Genomic DNA, 23,572 nt, shown 5'->3' on the forward strand with positions numbered 1-23,572 from the left:
GCTGGAGTTTGACGTACTGACTCCGGAAATCTATTCCAGGCATATGGTGCAGGAAGCTAAAAGGATTGAAGTATGGATTTGGCAGTGGAGAAGAAGGGTACAGATGAGAGAACCGAGTTCCTGGGTAGGGATGTAGGGAGAGATAACAGTGGAGAGGTACTAATGAGCTGCAGAAGGAATGCACTTGTAAGTCAATAAGAGGAGTTTGAACTGTATGCGGAAATGGATAGGGAGACAATGAAATGACTTGAGGAGAGGGCTAATATGAGCGACACTGGTGGAATATAAGTCATATTATAAAGAGGGTTCGACCCTGCATATTTTGGGATTAAACCTTAGTTGCCAAATATCGGTCCATTCCTCTAGCTTCCTAGGTCCTTCCCTCATGTCATTCACACCCTCCAGGGTGTCCACCCTGTTGCAGAGTTTAGTTATCATCCGCAAAGAGACAAACCTTACCAGAAAGCCCTTCCGCAATATTGCTCACAAAGACTTTAAAAAGAGCCAGCCTTAGGACCGATCCCTGCAGTACTCCACTGACGACCTCCTTTTCTACAGAGCAAGTTCCATTTACCACCACCCTCTGTCTCCTACCATTCAACCAATTTTTTACCCAATCCGTTACTCTAGGAGCATATTAACCTAGTTTTTATCCACCAGCTTTCAGGGATCCAAAGAAGGTTCTACTTTCAAAAACTAGTCAAAAAGTTTATTTAGTCCAATAAAGGGAAAGGGAAGGGAAAAGGGACTTGATATACCGTCTTTCTGAGGTTTTTGAACTACATTCAAAGCGGTTTACATATATTCAGGTACTTATTTTGTACCAGGGGCAATGGAGGGTTAAGTGACTTGCCCAGAGTCACAAGGAGGTGCAGTGGGAATCGAACTCAGTTCCCCAGAATCAGAGTCTGCTGCACTAACCACTAGGCTATTCCTCCACTAGCAACATTCCACACAGAAGCCTGCCCTTGCAGATCAGCCACGCAGGCTTCTGCTTCTGAGTCTGACGTCCTGCACGTGCAGGACGTCAGACTCACAGAAACAGAAGCCTGCGCAGCCGCGTTGCTGATCTGCAAGGGCAGACTTCTACATGGAATGTTGCTACTGGAATAGCAACATTAACATTCCATGTAGAATCTCAAGTAGTAGCAACAGAATCTCAAATAGTAGCAACATTCCATGTAGAATCTCAAATAGGGAAAGGGAAATGGGACTTGATGTAACACCTTTCTGAGGTTTTTGCAACTACATTCAAAGCAGTTTACATATATTCAGGTACTTATTTTTTTGTACCAGGGGCAACGGAAGGTTAAGTGACTTGCCCAGAGTCACAAGGAGCTGCAGTGGGGAGAATCAAACTCAGTTCCCCAGAATCAAAGTCCACTGCACTAACCACTAGGCTACTCCTCCACCAGCAACATTACATGTAGAAGCCTGCCCTTGCAGATCAGCAATGCCGCCGCGCAGGCTTCTGTTTCTGTGAGTCTGACGTCCTGCAAGTACGTGCAGGACTTCAGACTCACAGAAACAGAAGCCTGCGCAGCCGCGTTGCTGATCTGCAAGGGCAGGCTTCCACATGGAATGTTGCTAGTGAAATAGCAACATTCCATGTAGAATCTCCAACAGTAGCAACATTCCATGCAGAATCTCAAATAAGGAAAGGGAAATGGGACTTAATATACCGCCTTTCTGAGGTTTTTGCAACTACATTCAAAGCGGTTTACATACATTCAGGTACTTATTGTGTCATCTTATTTTCTTTATTGTTTCGTTTTATTTCTATTTACTTAGAAACTATTCCAAAATTTGTGGGTGACTAAGGACTGGATTAAAAAGCTGTGCGTTCTCTTAGGCTTTCATGGCTGGAATCATGATTGTTGCTGTTGTCCGTGTCTTACCGCATCTGAGTAAGTGGAACCAACATCAAGTCCATCGTTCTGTGGCTTTCTTCAGGGTATGATGAAGAAAGCCTCACCATGATAGCTGAAACATCATTCCACTTACTCAGATGTGGCAAGAGCCAGACAATGACAACAATAATGAGAACCCACTTATATGGAGTTTACCTATATCTAAAATAAAAATATGATTTTTTAAAAATTTTTTCTCTCATTTTTTCAAATGTATATTCCAAACTAGGTGGGTTACTGTCCGCCGCCAGGTCATTTCTAGCAACTGGCATTGAATATCCTTTTTTTTTTTTTTAACCGCTAGAAAGTTAACCGTCTATGCAGATATTCAGCGCTAACCAGTTAACTTTTTACCAGTAAAGATAGGACTGCTATTTATGCAGTCCTATTTGACCGCTAAACTTATCCAGTTAAGTGCTGATTAACTGGTTAACTGTCACTGAATATTAGCTGTTAGGCATCGATGCGCTATTTAACTGGTCAGCAGCCATCTCTGGCTGGTTAAATAGCTTTGAGTATCGGGATGAATATCTTCAGAATAATGTCCTTGAGCTCAAATGGAAAAAATCAAGCCCTAGAACCACAACCAGATTCAGATTCCATAAGGGCACCATCTACCTCCTAGATGAATGTATATTCTTCACTTCCGTGAGAAAACAAGAACCATCTGGGTGAGACGCCATACCCAACCCCTAAACTGAGCAAGTTCTATGGCTTCAACCTTGAGAGAATTCCTTCTCCCTGTCGTTCCTCTCAAAGTTTTACTAACAAAGGAGTATGTTTATATTGCTTGTCACGTCGTTTTCTTTTTTGTGTTAAAATTCCTTTTTTTGTTGTTATCTAGAGTCATGATTTAGACCTGCTTCATTTTAGCCACAGCTTATGCAGCTTTTCTGGGACAATTTTATAAAGACGCATAGACTCCGGTGTGTCTTTATAAAAGAGGCACCTTCTTGCCCTCTCAATCTAAGCAACAAAGTGTATAATTTTCAAACTATTTTACCTGGGTAAAAGTACCCTCTCTGTCTCACAGATTGTGCCACCTAGGGGTGGAACTAGGGGAAGGGAAGACCAGCAAGCAACTTTTAGGAATATCAATATATTGATTATTTATTTGTTGCATTTGTATCCCACATTTTCCCACCTATTTGCAGGCTCAATGTGGCTTACAATATTACATCATGCCAAGCGTCATTCAAGAGTAGATACACAATTAATTACATATAGAACAAGTGTAACATAGTGGATATAATCAATTCAGTAAACAAGAAAACAGTCAGAATATCAAGTGACTAGCGGTGTGTTAGAAATCCTATTATTGATTATTATGGTAAGTCTTGTTGAAAAGGTAAGTCTTCACTGATTATTTACCGCCGTCTCCCCTCCTAGGTTCACCAAAGTTTACAAAAACATAATTGCATGTCAATTCAAAAACAAATAAGGAGTATAAAACATGTCATCAGTAATCAAACAGAAAAGATTTTCACCTTTACCTGAAATCAAAATATAAAAATTCCAATCTTACTGTAGTGGATAGTAAATTCCATAAAGGAACTATAGTCAAAACATAAGACACAACGGCATCAATTTTACACTGCAGGGAGCTTCCCTTTAGATTTGAAGGCCTGCAAGCAATGCAAATATTTTTTAAAAAACTGGCCCCTAAAAGCACTGCATAATGATTATTTACGAAAAGTGTGGGATCATGAAACATAGAAAAATAAAGGCAGATGAAGGCCATACGGCCTATCCATCTTCCCACCCATGCCGTCTACTCTCCTTTCCTCTCCCTTAGAGATCCTATGTTCTTGTCCCAAGCTTTCTTGAATTCAGATACAATCTTCATCTCCACCACCTCCACAAATTCATCACCCTTTCCTCATTCTAGAGCTTCCTTTGAATTGAAAGACTCGCCTCCTGGACATTATGCCACAGAGGTATTTAAACATCTCTAACATATCTCCTCTCTCCCGCCCTTCTTCCAAAGTTCAAGATATGCCCCTGGCTGCATGACCTTGGGCAAGTCACTGTAATGGCCTGTACCCCAGGGACCCAGTTACTAAAAAAAAGGCACTTGACTTACTCTGGCTGTCCCAATCAGTGGATGAATATAACTAGAATTAAAGAAGCCCATTACCTTCAGCATTTGTTCGTTCTCAGCTGCAAAGAGGGACACAGAGCCAAAAACGAGCTTGAACAACTTGAGGTATAGGTTGGAGAGTTCCACGTTGGAGCCCATCTCTGGAAGACGGTCCAACAGGTATTCCACAAGGATGGTGGCAAACAAAGCAGAGGTGGTGGGGTTGGCCAGAAAGGAATTGGCAACAATCTATCATAAAAAAAAAAAAGAAGAATTTAAAAAATAACCAAAGTGTCATCTTTAACTATAGCTGGGAGGAGCTCAGTGTTAAGTGTCCCAGTAGATACTTACAGTTCTTGCCACATTTAATTACAGCAATCAAACTATTTTTTTCTTTAGGTCAGACTATACCTTAAGTGCTTATTTTCTTTAACTAAATATTTTAACAGCTTATTTACAAAGGTTTTTGTTGTGAAATGTGTCTGTTTTCTTTGGGTGGTTTCCGTCCCTCTTAAAGAGCTGTATGAATGCACTCGCTGAGTACTGATGGATGGATGTTTGTGCGTGGTGCTTCTATACGCTTCAACTCTCGGCGGCCATTTTGAATCGGCACCGGGACCATCAGCACTCAGCATTGCAAGGGGAACAGAATGCAGGGCAGCGCTTCAGGCAGGAAAGAAGAGAGGGCACTTTCCTTCCCCGAAGAGGTCACTAGACCACCATGGCAGTAGAGTAAGGTAAGGGGAGGGGAGGCTAGGACACCCTTAGGGAGGTGTGACGGGAGGTGGGGGGGGGTGAAAGGGGCAGGGCATGTATCCTCTTTTTTGGGGGACCAAAAATGGTAACCCTAGTCACAGGAAAAGCCTGACACTGTCTTCAGTCTTATCTTACTGAGCGCTCTGATTGATTTTGTACCAGGACAAGACTTTGTGCCAATATGTCTTAGACTACTATTACTTATCATTTCTATAGCGCTACCAGAAATTCATTGTTTACATCGGAGTTTCCTTCCTTCTCTCCTTTGTAATCGGTTGTATTGTAAACCGGCTGGTTAGCTTGACTATAAAGACAGTATATCAAATAAAGATAACCCCGTCTCCCGCTCTGGCACAGACCGTATAAGTCTGCCCAGCACTATCCCCGCCTCCCAACCACCAGCCCCGCCTCCCGCCACCGGCTCTGACAGACCATATAAGTCTGCCCAGCACTATCCCTGCCTCCCACCACCGGCTCTGGCATAGACCGTATAAGTCTGCCCAGCACTATCCCTGCCTCCCAACCACCAGCCCTGCCTCCCACCACCGGCTCTGCCACCTGATCTCGACTAAGCTCCTGATCCATTCCTTCTGCACAGGATTCCTTTATGCTTATCGCACGCATGTTTGAATTCCGTTACCATTTTCATTTCCACTATCTCCCGCGGGAGGGCATTCCAAGTATCCACTACTCTCTCCGTGAAAAAATACTTCCTGACATTTTTCTTGAGTCTGCCCCCCTTCAATCTCATTTCATGTCCTCTCGTTCTACCGCCTTCGCATCTCTGGAAAAGGTTCGTTTGCGGATTAATACCTTTCAAATATTTGAACGTCTGTATCATATCACCCCTGTTTTATTATTTATCAACAAATAATCTTGCACGATGTATTTGTCTTGTTTTCCTTAAAAGTTGTCTTTTATTTTGTTTCCTTTGTGGTCTATAGATTTGATTCTTGTCAATATTAATATTTGGCAATCACAGTCCAAACGGTTTACTAGCTTTGCATGTGAGAAAGGACTGTTTCAGCTGCTGCATTCTATACTTAGACATCCAACGTTGTTAAACCCGCAGAAATAAAAAGCATCTCAATACCTGCAGGGCGTAGTTTTTGGAGATTCTTTCCACCATGTACGGCACGGTGGTCTGAAAGATTTCTTTAAATGTTAAAGGGTTCATCATGGTGAAGACTCCTGCAAAATGTTCCAGCACCTCTTTTTCTTCTTTCATCCGCACAGTCTGGCAGTTTGCCACGCGGATGTATGTCTGCCCATTTCCTGCTATTTGGACCTAGCAAAGAGAAGTTGATAATTAAAACCTACAGGTCACAATTCGATAAAAAGGCTACACCTTTCCAGGGGCGGGCTGACCATTGAGGCAACCGGGCAGTGCCCGAGGGCCCAGAGGCTCTGCTCGGTTGACGCCCGCCGAACACTACAGGCCACCTGAGGCCCTGGTAGTCTAGTGGTCGCTGCCGCTATTCTCCCCGGCGCCGCCGTGTTTTAAAAATAGCTGCCAAGACTCCCTGTGGCAGTCTCGTCAACTATTTCGGAAACACGGCGCTGGGCAGGAAAGAGTGGGGTTCTTTCCTGCCCATGAAGAAGCCACTACACCACCAGGACCCTTCAAGGTGTGGGGAGGGGGGGTCGAGGCTGCAGTAGTGTGGGCGGGGCAGCACAGGCAATGTGGGGGAGGGGGGCCCAGAGTACTCTCAGTCCATCCCTGTACCTTTCAAATACCTTGCAAGAAAGAGATTTGCATACGATGGAGGCAGTGTATGCAAATCAAGTTCATGCATATTTCTTGTGGATATCCTGAAAACCTGACTGCAAGGAGTACTCCAGGACTGGACTTGGGAAACATTGCACTAGTCCACTGCTCACCTGATAGATGTCCAGTGCTTGCATTGCATATTTCACCAGCTTTATGTAAATCTGAGTCTCTTTGGGTTGCAGTTGCTTGTTGGGAATAAACTGTGTCTCTGAAAGACATTAAAACAACAGCCAGAATTAGTTTTTACCAGCAGCGTCACCCATTTGTAAAAGAAAATGCAATCTTAACAACTTGTCTAATTAAATTTACCATGTTTGCATGCACCTTAATGCAATACCACTTTCATCCTTATGTCGAAAAAGATTTCTCTATAATTGTTGAAATGAGATTGAAGGGGGGCAGACTCAAGAAAAATGTCAGGAAGTATTTTTTTCACAGAGAGAGTGGTGGATGCTTGGAATGCCCTCCCACGGGAGGTGGTGGAGAAGAAAACGGTAACGGAATTCAAACATGTGTGGGATATACATAAAGGAATCCTGTGCAGAAGGAATGGATCCTCAGAAGCTTAGCCGAAATTGGGTGATGGAGCCAGTGGGGGGAAGAGGGGTTGGTGGTGGGGAGGCGAAGATAGTGGAGGGCAGACTTATACGGTCTGTGCCAGATCCGTTGGTGGGAGGCGGGACTGGTGGTTGGGAGGCGGGGAATACTGCTGGGCAGACTTATACGGTCTGTGCCAGAGCCGGTGGTGGGAGGCGGGGCTGGTGGATGGGAGGAGGGGATAGTGCTTGTCAGATTTATACGGTCTGTGCCCTGAAAAAGACAGGTACAAATCAAGGTAAGGTATACACATGAGTTTATCTTGTTGGGCAGACTGGATGGACCGTGCGGGTCTTTTTCTGCCGTCATCTACTATGATGTAATCTTCTTTACCTTGTATGTATGCACCTTAATGCAATACCATTGTAACTCTGCTAACCGGAAATGGCAATCGCCACTACGGCAAATGTAAGCCACACTGAGCCTGCAAATTGATGGGAAAATGTGGGATACAAATGCTACAAATAAAAATAAATAAATGTTATAAACATTACCACCAGGCGCTTTGCATGATGTTATTCCCCACGTAATTGTCTTGACACCACAGACCAAGGTTTTCACCAAGCTCCGGCAGTCTGTCACTTGGAAGGTTTGTTTATCCTCTTTATCCTTCTCGCCTTGTTTATCAAATACCGGTGCTGGAGCTGGGGTTACGGGTGTGGCGGGGGCTGCCGGCGGGGCGGGAGCAGGAGCAGGGGTAGGTGGTGTGGGGACACCTGGCAACAAAGATTCGGTCACCCCGAGTTCTGACTGGGGTTTGCACTTTTTAAAGATGGCAGAGAGCTGGTATCGTGCAATAGTGTGGAACTTCAAGACAAAAACCTGAGCCAAGAAGGAAGAAAAGAAAAGCGACTGTCAGTTTAGAGCATCGGTACAGCGAAAATATTTAGAAAAGCATTATCAAATGGAAATCAAAAGTACAAACGTAATATGCAAGGTGCCAGGAGGTGACCATACTGCTTTGAAAATAGCAAAACATTATTGAAAAAACTAACTGCTGAAAAATCTGGAATACATGATCAGCAACCACAGTTTGGCACTTACTTCCTGTTGGGGTAGCCTAGTGGTTAGTGCAGCGGACTTTTGATCCTGGGGAAGTGGCTTTGATTCCACTGCAGCTCCTTGCAACTCTGGGCAAGTCACTTAACCCTCCATGCCCCAGGTACAAAATAAGTACCTGTATATAATATGTAAACCGCTTTAATTGTAACCACAGAAAGGTGGTATATCAAAACTCATCTCCTTTCATAGTAAATTACATAGTAAATGACGGCAGATAAAGACCTGTACGGTCCATCCAGTCTGCCCAACAAGATAAACTCATTTTACATGGTATGTGATTCTTTATACCAGAGTTTGATTTGTCCTTGTCATTTTCAGGGCACAGACCGTAGAAGTCTGCCCAGCACTGTCCTTACAAGTATATAAGTATTGCCATACTGGGAAAGACCAAAGGTCAATCGAGCCCAGCATCCTGTTTCCAACAGTGGCCAATCCAGGTCACAGATGCCCGGCAAGATCTCCAAAACGTACAAAACATTTTATACTGCTTATCCCAGAAATAGTGGATTTTCCCCAAGTCCATTTAATAACGGTCTATGGACTTTTTCTTTAGGAAGCCGTCCAAACCTTTTTAAAACTCTGCTAAGTTAACCGCCTTTACCAGATTCTCTGGCAACTAATTCCAGAGTTTAATTACACGTTGAGTGAAGAAACTTTTTTTTTTGATTCGTTTTAAATTTACTACATTGTAGCTTCACTGCATGCCCCCTAGTCCTAGTATTTTTGGAAAGCGTGAACAGACGCTTCACATCTACCCGTTCAACTCCACTTAGTCCTTGTACTAAGTTCTGAAGCTAACGTTGAAACCCCTTAAAATTTACACTCCAGCCCATCCCTATCTATTCAGTCAAGATCAGGGCGTATTGGCAAACATATTCCAGACTTTATTAAATCTATTGCTATAAAAGATATCCATATTCCAAATCCCTTGGCCCTTCAGTTATTAATGCAAACTGCTTTACTGAGATCGATATTTGCAAAAACTCCATTCTGAGTATGATAGGGGCATTCTACCGAGATAAAAATCACACATCCACATACACGATTTTAGAAAAGCAAAACTAAAAATACTCCATAAAACTTCTTAGTTATATGGGAGACACCTCAGAACCTTATCCCCTTACACAGCTATCTCATTTCCTGTTTTTCTTATATTTATCTCAAAATTCATAGCCTGTTATTTCCCAGGTTTATTATCTGAGGCAAACAATCAATTCTAACAATTTTATCCCACTAGAACCTTCAATAAAAGTGCACCCGTAGGGTGAAGCTTCATTCACGGTACAAACCAGTTAAACCAATCAAGACAGCAGAGTACAGTTGTGCTTGGTACCAGACAGAAAGCTTCAGTAACCACCAACTTTTTTTTTGGGCCCAGTAGTAGAGATGTAAGTTACCCAGCTCATGTGCGGAGGCCAGTTCTGGATTTCCAACAAGCCCATCCCCCTTGAAGAACTGATTTCAATGGGTAGAATCACAGTTACAAATACCACACTGTGTTGGATGTAAGTTCAGAGCCAGGATTGGCCAAAATGCCTCCCTTCTGGACCTGGGCAACTTTGCAGCTCTACGGTAGCTCCTCTTTCTTCCAGCTCTAACAGATCCAGTCCTGAAATCCTTCATTTAAAGTCACCTAGGGATTATTTTCTTATTTTAATAGACCCACCCTCTGACTATTCCTAGAATGGTTTTTGCAGCATTGGAGTCGGGCATCGGGTGATCTTTCTGAAATCCTACATGAAAGCTCTACCTCTAGCCACTAGCATTCACGGAGACCTGTCCTAAAGTCAAACCCTGAATATACTTTAAAGAAAGACTGGAATCCAAATTATTATAACCCATCTTTTCTAATAACTAAGTTTTTCCTAGTTTTCAAAATGAGGACTTTTATACATTTGGGATCAACTGTGGGTTTCATGCATTTTGGACTAGATTCTATATATCACTCCCAAAAATTCGGTGCTGAAATGAAATTCACTTAGGCGTAATTCCATAAAATACACTTTAATTTAGGCGTACTTTACAGAATAAGCCTACATTTCCACGCGGTTTAAAGAATACACCGAGCACCGGTCCACAAATCCAGACGCCTAAATTAGGCAATGAGGTATATTCTATAACAACGCGCATAGATTTTAGAAACACCCACGACCCGCCCATTCCACGCCCATAACCATGCAACTTATATTTACGTGCATCAAGTTACAGAATACACTTGGTAAGCAGTGCGCGTAAATTCTAATTAATGCCAATTAGTGTTAATAATTAGTTAACATCCAATTATCTGCGCTCATAATCTAACTAATTAAGTTATGCGCATTGTTATGGAATACGCTTTGATTTCTGAGTGGAAATCTCAGAATGATACATAGAATCCCAGGGTTTATGCAGTATGAATAATTATTATGTTCTATTCTCATAGACACATAATTCTGGAACAATGGGAAGCTACGTCATGGAAATTACAAATTAAAGAATCTAAAACAGCGAGCAGAATAGCTATAACCAGCCTACTTCAGAAAAGCAAGCCTAGTCAATATATATAAATGGCAAGTGTCGTATTCACTCGCAAATGCGCAGTAGAGACCCTCTCTGCCCCGCCCCCGCGTCAATACGTGATGACAAGGGCGGAACAGAGAGGGTCTCTACTGCGCATTTGCAAGGGACACCGCCATCGCTAACGCTCCCCCCAACCCGGAGTCGCCGCCGCCACCCACCTTCCACCCGGTCGGACCCTCGCTCCGCTATTGAAACAGCGAGGGCACGCAGCCTTCCTTCTTCTTCTCTGCCTGTGTCCCGCCCTCGACGACGTTACGTCACACGAGGGCGGGACACAGGCAGAGAAGAAGGAAGGCCATGGCAGCTCAGCAGAGCTGTGTGCCCTCGCTGTTTCAATAGCAGAGCGAGGGCCCGACCGGGTGGAAGGTGGGTGGCGATGGCTCCGGGGGGGGGGGGGGGGGATGAACTCGGAGGGGGAGTGGCAGCGGCGAACTCGGCGGCGGGGTGAGGGGCCTTTCAACCCCCCCCCCCCCCCCCATACTAGCTCGTTTTTACGGGCTGAACGGCTAGTACAATATGTTGAATGTAACCTACTCTCACCTTGGGCCTCTGGGAATGAACGCGTTATAAACACAAGCAAATAACAGTAAATCCATACCTCCAGCATTCTCATAAGAATGTCTCTGCCATTTCCATTTTCCTGTTCACTTTTGGAACGGATACAATCCACCAAGTTTAACAGAAGCTTGCAGGACATGGTCTGGATACTGCTGGGCAGTGACTCATCATCAATGTTCTTGGCAAAGAGTTGAACAGCAAGGGAGAGATCGTTGAGTGGAAGATGCTGCCGGACATGATGCACCAAATCTGCTAACGTACTGTAGGCAAGTGGCCTGTAAGTCGGAAGGAAATGCAGAATACTTTATAATTACACAAACCTACGGCTGGAGCCTGTGGTATGTCAACTGTCATTAAGCATCATATGATCTGGCGGGATCTCAGTATGCTTTTCACCATTTCCTTTGCCCACTGACATGAAACTATCTTTGAAATTCTGCCTCAAAAATGGGTACACGAACAACTATTTCTATTCTAACATTCTCCCAGATCCTTGAGTAACAACTGGAAAGAAATCACACAAACTGAAAATGGGGGGGGGGGGGGGGGGGGGGGGGGGGCAGAAGATTAGAGGACAAAAGCAAGAACAACCTTGTACTGTTCCCACCCCCAACAAATCAAAGAAACTGTAAAATGAAGGTACCTCACACATATATATCTAGGAATATGAAAGATATAGAGATACTGAAGGGTAAGTACTGAGTTTCCTGTGAAAGTCTTGTAGAATATGGGCACAGCCATGAGCCTTAAGACCACGACCTAAAAGAATAAACAGTTAACTAGCCTGTGTGACCTTAGAAACTTATGAGATGCTGAAGACACCCTTTGTTCTGGGAAAAGAGAAGTACCAAAAGAGTGCAGGCAATTCAGAGAAAAGAGAAGTCATAAAAACCTCATAAACAGGATAACGTGGTTTAACAACCTAAGGGGAATAACATAAGGGAAACAGATCCTGGGGAAAAAGAGAACTGTATGGACCTCTGTGGAAAGTACCCAGTAAAAGTGGAAAATACCTTGCAGAAGTAAATGAATTGTTAGCTTGTCTATTTTAGTATATAAGCAGCTGTATCGAAGCATTACTTCTGAGAGACGGTTACAGACAACACCTATGTGTAGCAGTGCTGTCCTCCCATGAGAAAATTATTGATTGTATCTGTACTTTGGTAAGTAATAAAAATTGCTTTTCTCATACGTGGCTTTCCTAGTCTTTTATCACTCCAAATTGTGGATGGTTTGTACACAGTAATTTGGGGTGGTGGTAAAAAGACTAGCGTAGTTAAAAAAACAGTCTGTACTTCCAATTTTGTAATTTAAGGTTAGAAATGTTTTATGAGAGTGCGCTATCTGTACTGGGTCGAAGAATGGCAAATATAGGCGCACTTTTACTAAAGCTTAGCAAGCGCTACATGCTAAGAAGTCCACAGATTTAAAATGGGCTTCTTAGCATTTAACATGCGCTAATTCAGTTAGCATGAGCTAAGCTGTAGTAAAAAGGCCCCACACTGAGTTAAGTGGCTTCAAGCTTGTGTCAGCTGGGACGATCTAGGCTAGTTTCAGTGACCCTGACATGTGACTGAAAAGAAAGACTGTACCTATGTCTTAAAGCTTATTATACAATTTATAAAACTAATGCACAAGACTAAGGACTAAGTTGCAAGACCTGTACGTATGCTTGCAAAATCTGAATAAAACAAAAGTTTTAGAAGACAGCAGAATTAGGCAATACTTACTACTTAAATTTTAACCATTTTCTAATACCTACATTGCAACATCTCAATTTATTTTCTAGTAACACTACACTCTCTTTAATAGTTTCTTCTAATAAATCAGAGATCATCACGACGTTACAGTAGAGCAATTTCTGTTCACTAAACCTTTGGCACCTTTACCGCCAAGACCGGAATTAATCTGACTAGATATTGCAGGCTTAATCTCCTACCTCAGCGTCTCCCGAGCGGTATATCCTGAACCAATCAATATAGCTTCGTCAAACAGTTTGTCCATGCATGGAATGAACTCTGCAATGCAAATAATCCAACAGCTCATCAACACAGAAACCTCATCTGATTATGACACACACATCACTTAAAACACCAGGCAATGCTTATCCAACGAGCGAGTGAGCAAGCAAGCTATGGCAAAGCCAACAGGTAGGTCTCGTACATAGTGCCAGAAAAGCAGCAAATCCTCTCCCTGAGAAAACGCAGGTCAAATGTATGGGGACGCTACAGTAGAGTAGGAAATTAAAATTTGTATTAATTCAAAATGAAGAATTACAGTGAACGGTCAAAGTCTGCCTTACATGGCAGACAGCTGTATTTATTTATTCAGATTTAAATAGCTTGCACATATCTTGCATTCTGTATGACTGACATGCACGCTGGTTAAATGGAGGGTCATAATGAAAACCACTACCATAGGGGGGAAGGTATAACTCGAAGGCAAAGGAATGGAGTGCTCTAGAATCTATTTTGGGCACAGGAACTGAAGGGGATGGACAGGGTTCAGAAGCCATAAATGTGCGGTATGGGGAGGGGGGGTTAGAATGATGTTGTACACGTATTGTTTATACATTTGAAGCTTATTGGTTCAGTTGAAAGCATAGTTGTATAACTGATAATACGTTAAAGTGAAAACTGAATGAAACCTGAAAAACTGAATAAAAACATTTCAAATAAAAAAAAAAAAAAGAAAACCACTTCCATGAGTAAACCCTGGTTTACCTGTGGAAATCAGCTCTTCCATTACTGCTCACCCTCAGCGTGGGTACAAACATACACATTGTATGACAACATACATTTTGTCTGCATTGTTCGGAAGCATTCCCAAGGGTGAAGTTTTTTGTTTTCTTTCAGGAGAGGAAACGGCAAATTACAATAGCATTATACAATCAGAGCTACTCACATCATTCCCAAATGAAAAAGTACCCATTTGAGAAAGGAGGCATAACACTGCATGGGGATAATAAATCAAAGCATAATTAGACACATAGTTTTCCTTTGATTATTGGTAGAATCCCTGCAGGGTTTCCAACAACACAGGTAGGTTATCTACGCCAAAATGTGGTAAAAGCCAGTCAGAGGTGACTAGAGCTAGGTGACTGATCTGAAGAGTAGTTATCAGCATGGGAGATTAGCTCTCAGCCCAAGGCTGCCAGGAATAACCTGTTTTCAGCACTTGGCCTGTTCTTCCTGCAAGCTACAAAGCACCAAGTTGCTTCAAGCAAGGTAGAAAGGAGACATGTTACCCTGCAAAAACCAACCCGCACAAACTTGCAGAAACCTGGCAGAATCAGGACCGTTTGGCAACTTACAGAAAATCAGCATTTGTACTAATGAAGTCAGATTAATCTATTTTCATTCATTTTGGAGAAACCTTTCAGATTTCCACAGATACCGTATATATACTCAAATATAAGTCTATCCGAGTATAAGTCTAGTTAACAGTTTTCCCCTAAAAAAGGGGAGGGGGGGGGACTTAATTTGAGTATAAGCCAGGGGGGTTTACATTGACGTTTACTGGTAATCTTTCCTCCCCTGTAGTGTCCTGCATTTCTACCTTGGTGTGCAACATTTTTTCCCTCTTACTGCTCTCTCCTGCCAGTGACTACCCCCCCCCCCCCCCCTCCACACAGGCATTTTTCTCTTGCCTCCTGCAACTCCCCTATTGCTTACCACTTCCTCCTGGCTTCTGCTGCCATCGCCAACACGGAAGTGGGGCCTCGGGCATCTGCACATGCTCAAGGCCTCCCAGTTCTTGCCCTCTCAGAGAGGGTAGGAGCTGGGAGGTCTTGAGCATGTGCAGATGCTCAAGGCCCTACTTCCATGTCAGCGACGGCAGAAGCCAGGAGGGAGCGGCAATGCCAGTCAGAAGGGAAGGGAGGGGAGCAAAAGAGAAATGCTGGTCACCTCAGGGAGAGGGGGGAGGCACAGGATTTTTTTCTAACTCAACTGTAAGCAGAGATTCCAATTTATGGGCTTTTTTTTTTATTTAGACCCAAAAATCTCAGTTTATGGTTAAGTATACACGGGTACCATAGGTATTTACAAGCAAAAGAGTCCCTTTTAAAAACTGTTTCCGCCCCTTGCTTTATGGGGAGAGGGGGTGGCACAAAGGGCAAGTTCAATGAGCTATTTCATTCTTAAATTCCCACGTACCAAGAGCAGGCCCAGGGAACTATGATTGTTAAAGGTTTCTGCATTTATCATCCTGCATACTTTGCATTTGCAAAAAAAGCAGGCTACAGAATTCCTGCAGCACCAGCCACTTTTGAGATTTTCTATTTGAAACTCCATGAGGAGTTGCCCCTTTTGAAATTGGCTTGCAGCATCACAAGGAGTATAAAGATTACCTTCTTCATCTCTCAGTTAAATAGCTGGTTATGTTAAAAGAGAATTATACCAAATGAATATCAGGTGCAGCCACTGTGTTCCATAGGCCTAAGTATATATTCCTCTAATGTATTAAAGATCAACACTTACGGCTCCTTAACTCCGTAGTTAGAATGTGTTTTGCAGCAATGAGAAGCTCCTTTCGGAGGTGGGCAGTCTCTGGAGGACAGTTGGAAAGTAATTGTAACATCCCTTTAACCATTTGCTGAGAGTGCTTTCCCACAAGATCCTAAAATAAAAGCAGAATAAACTGTATGTCTGCGTTAAAAGAACTGGATTTGGATTTTAGATTTAATAATTTGCCTTTTCCAAATCCAAGCTCAAGGTGAGTTAAATTCAGGTAGGTACATGGATGGTGTTACCCCCCCCCCCCCCCCCCCCCCCCCAAACACACACACTACAGCCCCCCAAGCCTCACTGGGTCTTCTCCAGGCCTACTTTGAAAGACCCTGGTGGCCTAGCGGCCCCTTCAGTGGCAGGAAAGAACCCCACTCTTTCCTGCCCACTGCACTGATCTGTTCAGGCACCGCCGCATCTTCGAAATGGCTGCCAAGATTGTTGAGATCTGCGAAACTGCTGTAGGACGTCTTGGCAGCCATTAAGAAGCAGCGACGGTGCCGGGTAGAGCAGCAGTGGTGAGCAAGAAAGAATGGAGTTCTTTCCTGCCCCCCCCCCCTCCACCAAAACGCCACTAGACCAACAGGGCTCTTTAAGGTAGGCCCAGGGAATGTAGTGTGCAGGAGGAGCGCTGGAAACAAAGGTTGGGGGGGGGGGGGGGGGCGGTGGAGGGGGGATCCAATGACCCCTTCTGCCCGGAGGCCCAGATCACTGTTAGTCCGCCCCTGGATGTATGTATGTATGCAAATGAATAAGTTAATGTGCCAAGGCACACCCCCCCAATGAAAACAGTCAAACTGTACCCATGGGTACATGAGTTATTTCCCTGTGTGAGCAGAAGAAGCAGGATTTGAATGGTTCTTGGCCCGAAGCTCTAACCACCAGGGCTACTACTTTAGCTGCTCTGCCACCAGCAGCCCACTGGTTCAAACGTTATGTCAATCGTGGGATGCAGAAACAAAAACAGGTGAATTTTCGAAAGAAAAGGGTGCCCTTCTTCCGACACAAATCGGGAGATGGGCGTCCTTCTCTCAAGGTCACCCAAATTGGCATAATCGAAAGCTGATTTTGGGCGTCCTCAATTGCTTTCCGTCGTCGGGACGACCAAAATTCACAGGGGTGTGTCGGCACCGTACCGAAGGCGGGGACTAGGGCGTGATTAAGAGATGGGCATCCTAGGCCGATAATGGAAAAAAGAAGGGCGTCCCTGACGAGCATTTGACCGACTTTACTTGGTCCTTTTTTTTTCACGACCAAGCCTCGAAAAGGTGCCCAAACTGACCAGATGACCGCCGGAGGGAATCGGGGATCACCTCCCCTTACTCCCCCCAGTGGTCACCAACCCCCTCCCACCCTAAAAAAAATAAACTTTAAAAACATTTTTTGCCAGCCTCAAATGTTATACCCAGCTCCATGACAGCAGTATGCAGGTCCCTGGAGCATTTTTTATTAGGTGCAGTGCACTTCAGGCACGCGGACCCAGGCCCATCCCCCCCTCACCTCTTACACTTGTGGTGGTAAATGTTGAGCCCTCCAACCCCCCCCCCCCCACCAAAACCTACTGTAGCCACATGTAGGTGCCCCCCTTCACCCATAAGGGCTATGGTAGTGGTGTACAGTTGTGGGGAGTGGGTTTCGGGGGGCTCAGCACCGAAGGTAAGGGAGCTATGCAGCAGGGAGCAATTTGTGAAGTCCACTGCAGTGCCCCCTAGGGTGCCTGGTTGGTGTCTTGGCATGTGAGGGGGACCAGTGCACTACGAATGCTGGCTCCTCCCACGACCAAATGGCTTGGATTTGGTCGTTTTTAAGATGGGCGTCCTCAGTTTCCATTATCGCCGAAAACCGGGGACGACCATCTCAAAAACGACCAAAGGTCAACCTAAATTTGCTGATTTGAGTGTCCCTGACCGTATTATCGAAACGAAAGATGGACGTCCAACTTGCTCTGATAATACGGGTTGCCCTGCCCCTTTATGGGGCCGTCCTGCGAGGACGCCCTCATGAAAACTTGGGCGCCCCGTTCCATTATGCCCTCAAAGTCTACAAAACCTGATCAAAATGTATTTTCTTAACACTGCACTTTTTTCTAACATTTAAAAATGTAAAGCTGTACATTAAACAAAGTGAGTTATAGTCATTAACTGCAAAAGCCAGCACCCCCCCCCCCCCCCCCCCCCCCCCCCCCCCCCCCCCCCCCCCCCCCCCCCCCCCCCCCCCCCCACACACACACACACACACAAATGTCTGCTCTGCCAAGTCGGGTGCAAATAATTTCTGATGGTTCCTGTGACTTTGGACGGAAATGGAGGTAAACCCAATGCAGAAAATCACCCTGATCACCTACCTGATAAATCCTTATAATGTAAGCCAAGAAAGACAAGGTTTTAATCTGGGCAGCAATGAAGTCTGCGTATAATTCCTTGTTGTACAGTTTATGTTGCCTGAAATTGAATTAAAATATAAGTCACTGCTTTCATCAATCCCAGTCTGTTCAACAGATTTTGGACTACACTAACCCTAAGAAATACATTAGCTGTGTAATTTGACAAAGGAAAATTTATTTTTCTTTTTCCTTATCATCCATACCAGACTATTTCAGATGAGTAGTGTGGCAAAACAGGGGATTTTCATGCCTGTGATTTGTATTATTATTTTTATGACATGTATTTCTCTTCTTTGGCCAGCAGGTGGTGCCTGTCCTCTGCTCTAAAGCTGTTGCAGAGGTGACTGTTTTCCTTTCAGCTTAAGCCCTGAGGGAAAGTAACCTGTACTGCTATAGGCCAAATACCTCTCAGTGCTAATGCTCTGGGCTCTGACTGGCCATGAAGTACAAAATCAAGTCAGAATGTGCTGGATTCCACCAGTCTCCGAGATGGAGTGTGGAGAGTAAAGATCTCTACAATAAGACTCTGTTCAAAACCCGTGAGCAGTTATTTTCTTTAACTCCCCAGGTACTACTCAGGTAGTAAGAAAGTGTCTAGTTAGTTTTAATGTTGATACCTCTTAATTTACCTATTATTGTTTGCCGTTTACACCTTTTTTTTCACCATTCACTGTTCCACTTTTCTGATAATAAACCTGTTACTAAAAATGCCTTGCCACCCGCCTGCGGCTAACCTTGCAGTCACTTAGAGGGCTATCCCCAGAACAGCTCAGATCCGCCTGCACCTGGGCATGTGCTCTACACTAGCACCCTCCTCCCACTAACTGGGTCCCAACCGCCTCTGGGCGAGTCTCCCGCTCTCAAGTTATCCCGGCTGATTTTTAGGTTACTGGACCACACTCCCTTTGGTCCTACAGTTCCTAGAAAGCACTCACAGACCCAACACACAAACCACCCGGATTCTTAGTCAGTCCAGAGAAGAAGAGTCAATAAACTAAAAAAGGTTGATTGTCATGAACAGTGAACCATAAAAACAGAAGGAACAAAAACAGCACACAACAACAGGTAACTGAATATGGATCAATATTAAAACTATCTAAACATGTAGTCACTACCTGGATAGTGCCTGAGAACAGGAAATATAGCTGCTCACAGGTTGCAGAATGTAACTGTTCACAGGGTCTCAGTGAAGAGATCTTTCTCTCTCCTGTCCCTGTCTGAGACTGGAGAAAAAGCCAGTACACCCTGGCTGAATTTGAGCTCCTGGAACCTCTCTCCTCTCCCTGGCTGAAACTGGGGAAAAATCCAGTACATCCTGGCCGAGTTTGAGCTCCTGGGCCAATCAGAGCCAAGAACATTTTTTTTTTTTTAAGTAACTGTCCACATCACTGCAGGTTACTTACTGACAAAGCAGTATCTCTATGCTTAACTAAAAAAAAAAAAAAAGGAAAACAGTGATCTTACCTGGCATTTGGTGATACCTGGATTGTAATAGTGTTCATGATTAAGGGCACAAATTCAGCAACCACGTTATGAATGTTCAGTTTGTAAAGCTGGGATAAAAAAAAAAAGAAAACAAGAAAATGTCAAACCAAAACCGCTTTTTTTTTCACTTCTATCTGAGCCTCGGGTATTTACAAATTTAAAAATGAATAACCAAAAACTAGTCAAAATTCAGAATCCTATAAATGAAGACTTCACAGAAAATGAAATATGATAAAATCAATACTAAAAATGAACTCAGTTTTGTTCAGATTTTGCTCCAATGATTTTAATAGCACGATACCCACCTGGTACATAAGCACTACGATGATGGGCAACTCAGCTAGCACTTTCAAGGACAGGGATCCCTTGGGGATTATAGAATGCTGCAAGACAAAAACGCCCACAAAGATGCATTTTCAGAAACGCTCGAGGCTCTAAATTAGAAATACACTGCTCCTTTTAATTAAACACACAACATTCCCCTTAAACAGCTCACCAGCACAGGCTGCTCTGTCCTGTATTTAAGTATTCTAAATTTGCATATATCCCCTTTCCAATAAGAATGCTGAGGAGAAACTGGGTCTTACCTGATAATTTTCTTTCCATTAGTCCTTCCCACTATTCCAGAACCTGTGGGATGGTTGTGTCCATCAACCAGCAGGTAGAAAACTGAAAATTGAGTTGAGAGATCCCTCTCTTAGCATCCCGTCCAGCTCCTCAGTATTTACGTAGACAAGCAGTAAGGGAAAACTCAGAATGAACACAACAACCTTAAACAACTTGCTAACCAGACGAGCAAACGTGTGGAACTAACTCTCTCATCTCTGAGAACTTGTACAGAACAAGAGATATGCAGGAACCACCGTGCAAGGTGACAATCGTTATTTGACCCATTACTTTGCACCGAGGTAAACATCTCAGAAACCTTGAGCGGGCCTCTGAAATAGTGGGGGGGTCTCCTTTTTGGTAAGTGTATGATAGCAGAGAGAAATCAGATGGAAACACTCTAGCTTATAACCATGTCTGAATACATCTAACACCCACTGGTCAGAAGTTACCTGGGCCCACTCCTCAGTGAATGAAGAAAAGCATCCTCCAACTTGATCTGTCAAGGCACGGGCCCACAGCCCACCGTTTAGACCTTGATCCAACAGGGGACCTCACACCCATCCCTGTCCTTTTTTTATCAGATCAAAAGGAGGTAGTCCAAAATCTGAATGCCGAGAGGAACCCATTCACCCTGGATAGTAGCATTTAGCATCACAAAGCTTCTGCCTGCTGGCAGCAGAACATGAGAAATTTTTTGGCCTATTCTTTGGCAGTCTCCGGGTCTTACACTCCCTAGAGATCTTTAGCCAGCTTTTCTAAATGTATTTATCATATTTATAGCCCGCCTTAAACCAAAGTGGGTTACATTAAAAACATACATAAAATCATTACAAAACGGTGCAATCACATCGCAACATACGCCTCATTAAAAGTCTAACGATATTCATTTGATCTTCAGAGAAAACTGCTTGAAATCCTCACCAAACAGCAACTTCCCTCTAAAGGGTCCACTGACCAAGTGTAAAACCATAAAAAAGACACTTAGCCAAAACCAAGAAAGTCATACATCAGGCTGAAGTCTTAGTAGGATCGTAAAGTACATCTGCTATGTAACCTACAAGTGCTCTAAACAAGCGGATTCTCTAGGCAATTCCAGTTCCTTTTCAAATGTCCACTCACGGGACTGCTGTACTCAGTGGAAACCAGCGCTAGAAACACAGGCACTACAGATGGCTGCCTAAGCCCAAGTCCTGAAACCTCAAACACTTGCTTCAAAAAAGGAACTTATGATTCTCTATATCTTTCAAAGCTGTACCACCTTGCACTGGAATAGGGTCTTAAAGTCTTCTCCTCTGGCACCACAGGCTAAAGCTCAGTCATAGCTCTACTAACCCTGAGATCTGCCGCAGGTGTATTCCATTCCCCCAAAATCAACATTTGAATTGCCTGATGCTCCAGGAAGGTCTTATGCCTTCAAAAACTGGATCCCCAACAGCAGCTACATTAGGAATGTAAGCCTCAGAAACACTTCAGGCAGTGGTTCCCAAACCTGGCCCTGGAAGCACTCCAGCCAGTCAGGTTTTCAGGATTCCCACAATGAATATTCATAAGATAGATATGCACGCAGTGGAGGCAGTGCATGCAAATCTCTCTCATGAATATTCATTGCGAGGTTCTGGACTAGTCTGGTGGGGACAATAAAGAATCAGATTCCCAGTTTCTCTACCTTGCTAAACAAGCCCATAATAGTCAGTACAGCCACATCTCTCATCATCTCAAATATCCAGTGTACCTGAATGTAACTCACCTTGAGCTACTACTGAAAAAGGTGTGAGCAAAATCTAAATAAATACATCTGCAAGCCAGTGACTGAAATAAACCTCCATATTTCTCCATCAAATCCTCTCCCATGGCCTCCTAAGAAAGGGATTCAAGACTTACAATCTTGTAAAGTAATATCAATACCTTATGATTCAAATACTTTTCCCAGTCTAGTAACAGCATCCATCCCAAATTGATTCCAAAGTTATGCCAGCAGATTTGAATTCCAGACCGACTGCCTCTAGCTTCACACCTCATACGCCATGCAGAACAGGACTGCCTCTGAATACGTCACTCTCCAATACCTCCAAGCACTCGCAATGCTGCCGATCGTTTGACACTCCCCCTGCATTCCTGGTTCAGGAGGAGGTAGCTAGTCCCTGGGACTCAGAGATATATCAAACGTCAACAAGGTGGCCTCTCCACCAATGCCAGTTCCCACAGAGAAATCTGTTGCTCGAAGCATAAAACACTCAGTTGAAGGCCGCAGGGGCTGGGGTTCAGAGGGGAAATAAAACCCTCACCCTTTACCTCTATTGATAGTGAAGCATAGAGTACAAAATAAAAATACATTTTAAAAAAAGCCCTGATGGAGCTTCATGTCAATTGGTTAAACATGTGACACCATCTCGGTTCCCTCAACATGAAATTTCCATAGGTTATGAAGAGAGTTCTTATTATAGGAAAGAGAGAGCAACTCAGGCATTTAACACAGAGTAGTTTTTTTTGGGGTTTTTTTTTTTTTGGGGGGGGGGGGGGGAAACACTGCTCTAGGGGAGTGTTTTCCAACTAGAACCATGCATCACTAGACAGATTTTCAGGATGCATGTGTATTGTGACAAAACAGTGGGTTTTTAAGCCTGTAAAATTGTATTCATTATTTCTTGAAAAGTATTTCTCTAGTTTGGCCAGCAGGTGGTGCATGTTTATGTTTAAAGCTGCTACAGACAAATGACTGTTCCCTCTTTAGTTAACACAGATAAGAGGTAACCTGCACTGATGTGGCCAGCTATTTTTAAAACTTGTTCTGGGCTCAAATTCATCTAGGAAATACTGGATTTTTCTCCAGTCTCAGTTTGGGAGAAGAGAGAGAAGGATCTCTTTACTGAGAACAATTATATTTCATAACCTGTGAGCAGCTATATGTCATGATCTCCCCAGGTACTATTTAGATAGTAAACAAATGATTAGATAGTGTTATAATTGATCCATATTTCAGTTATGTGTTAATGTTTTGCTGATTGCACCTTTTCTATTCATTGTTCTAATTTTTCATGACAATAAACATTTTTAGTTTATTGCTTCTGCTTGTCTGGCCCGACTAAGAATCCTGGTGGTTTGTGTGTTGGATCTGTTGAGTATTCTGGGAACTGTGGAACCACTGGGAGTGTGCCCCCAGTAACCTAGAAATCACTGGGGATTATCTGAGAGCAGGAGTCTCGCCCAGAGGCGGTTGGGACCCAGTCGGTGGGAGAAGGCTGATATTGTAGAGGACAAGCGGCAGGTCCAGGCGGACCTAAGCTGTGCTGGGGA

General features: G+C 43.8%; 1 protein-coding gene across 1 annotated transcript in view; it reads right to left on the reverse strand.

The window, feature by feature from the left end:
* The window catches only part of TRRAP (transformation/transcription domain associated protein), a 342,568-nt gene that overhangs the window by 301,411 nt on the left and 17,585 nt on the right, over positions 1-23,572 (reverse strand). Inside the window, exons 8-17 of the mRNA XM_030212524.1 lie at positions 19,975-20,052; positions 19,649-19,737; positions 18,146-18,242; positions 15,775-15,913; positions 13,233-13,311; positions 11,334-11,568; positions 7,609-7,936; positions 6,628-6,725; positions 5,840-6,034; positions 4,048-4,239 (exon numbers count right to left, since the gene is read on the reverse strand). Coding sequence (XP_030068384.1) covers positions 4,048-4,239; positions 5,840-6,034; positions 6,628-6,725; positions 7,609-7,936; positions 11,334-11,568; positions 13,233-13,311; positions 15,775-15,913; positions 18,146-18,242; positions 19,649-19,737; positions 19,975-20,052 — 1,530 coding nt within the window. The remainder of the gene's footprint in view (positions 1-4,047; positions 4,240-5,839; positions 6,035-6,627; positions 6,726-7,608; positions 7,937-11,333; positions 11,569-13,232; positions 13,312-15,774; positions 15,914-18,145; positions 18,243-19,648; positions 19,738-19,974; positions 20,053-23,572) is intronic.

This window comes from Microcaecilia unicolor, chromosome 8, assembly GCF_901765095.1.
Source record: "Microcaecilia unicolor chromosome 8, aMicUni1.1, whole genome shotgun sequence".
NCBI classification, from domain to species: domain Eukaryota; kingdom Metazoa; phylum Chordata; class Amphibia; order Gymnophiona; family Siphonopidae; genus Microcaecilia; species Microcaecilia unicolor.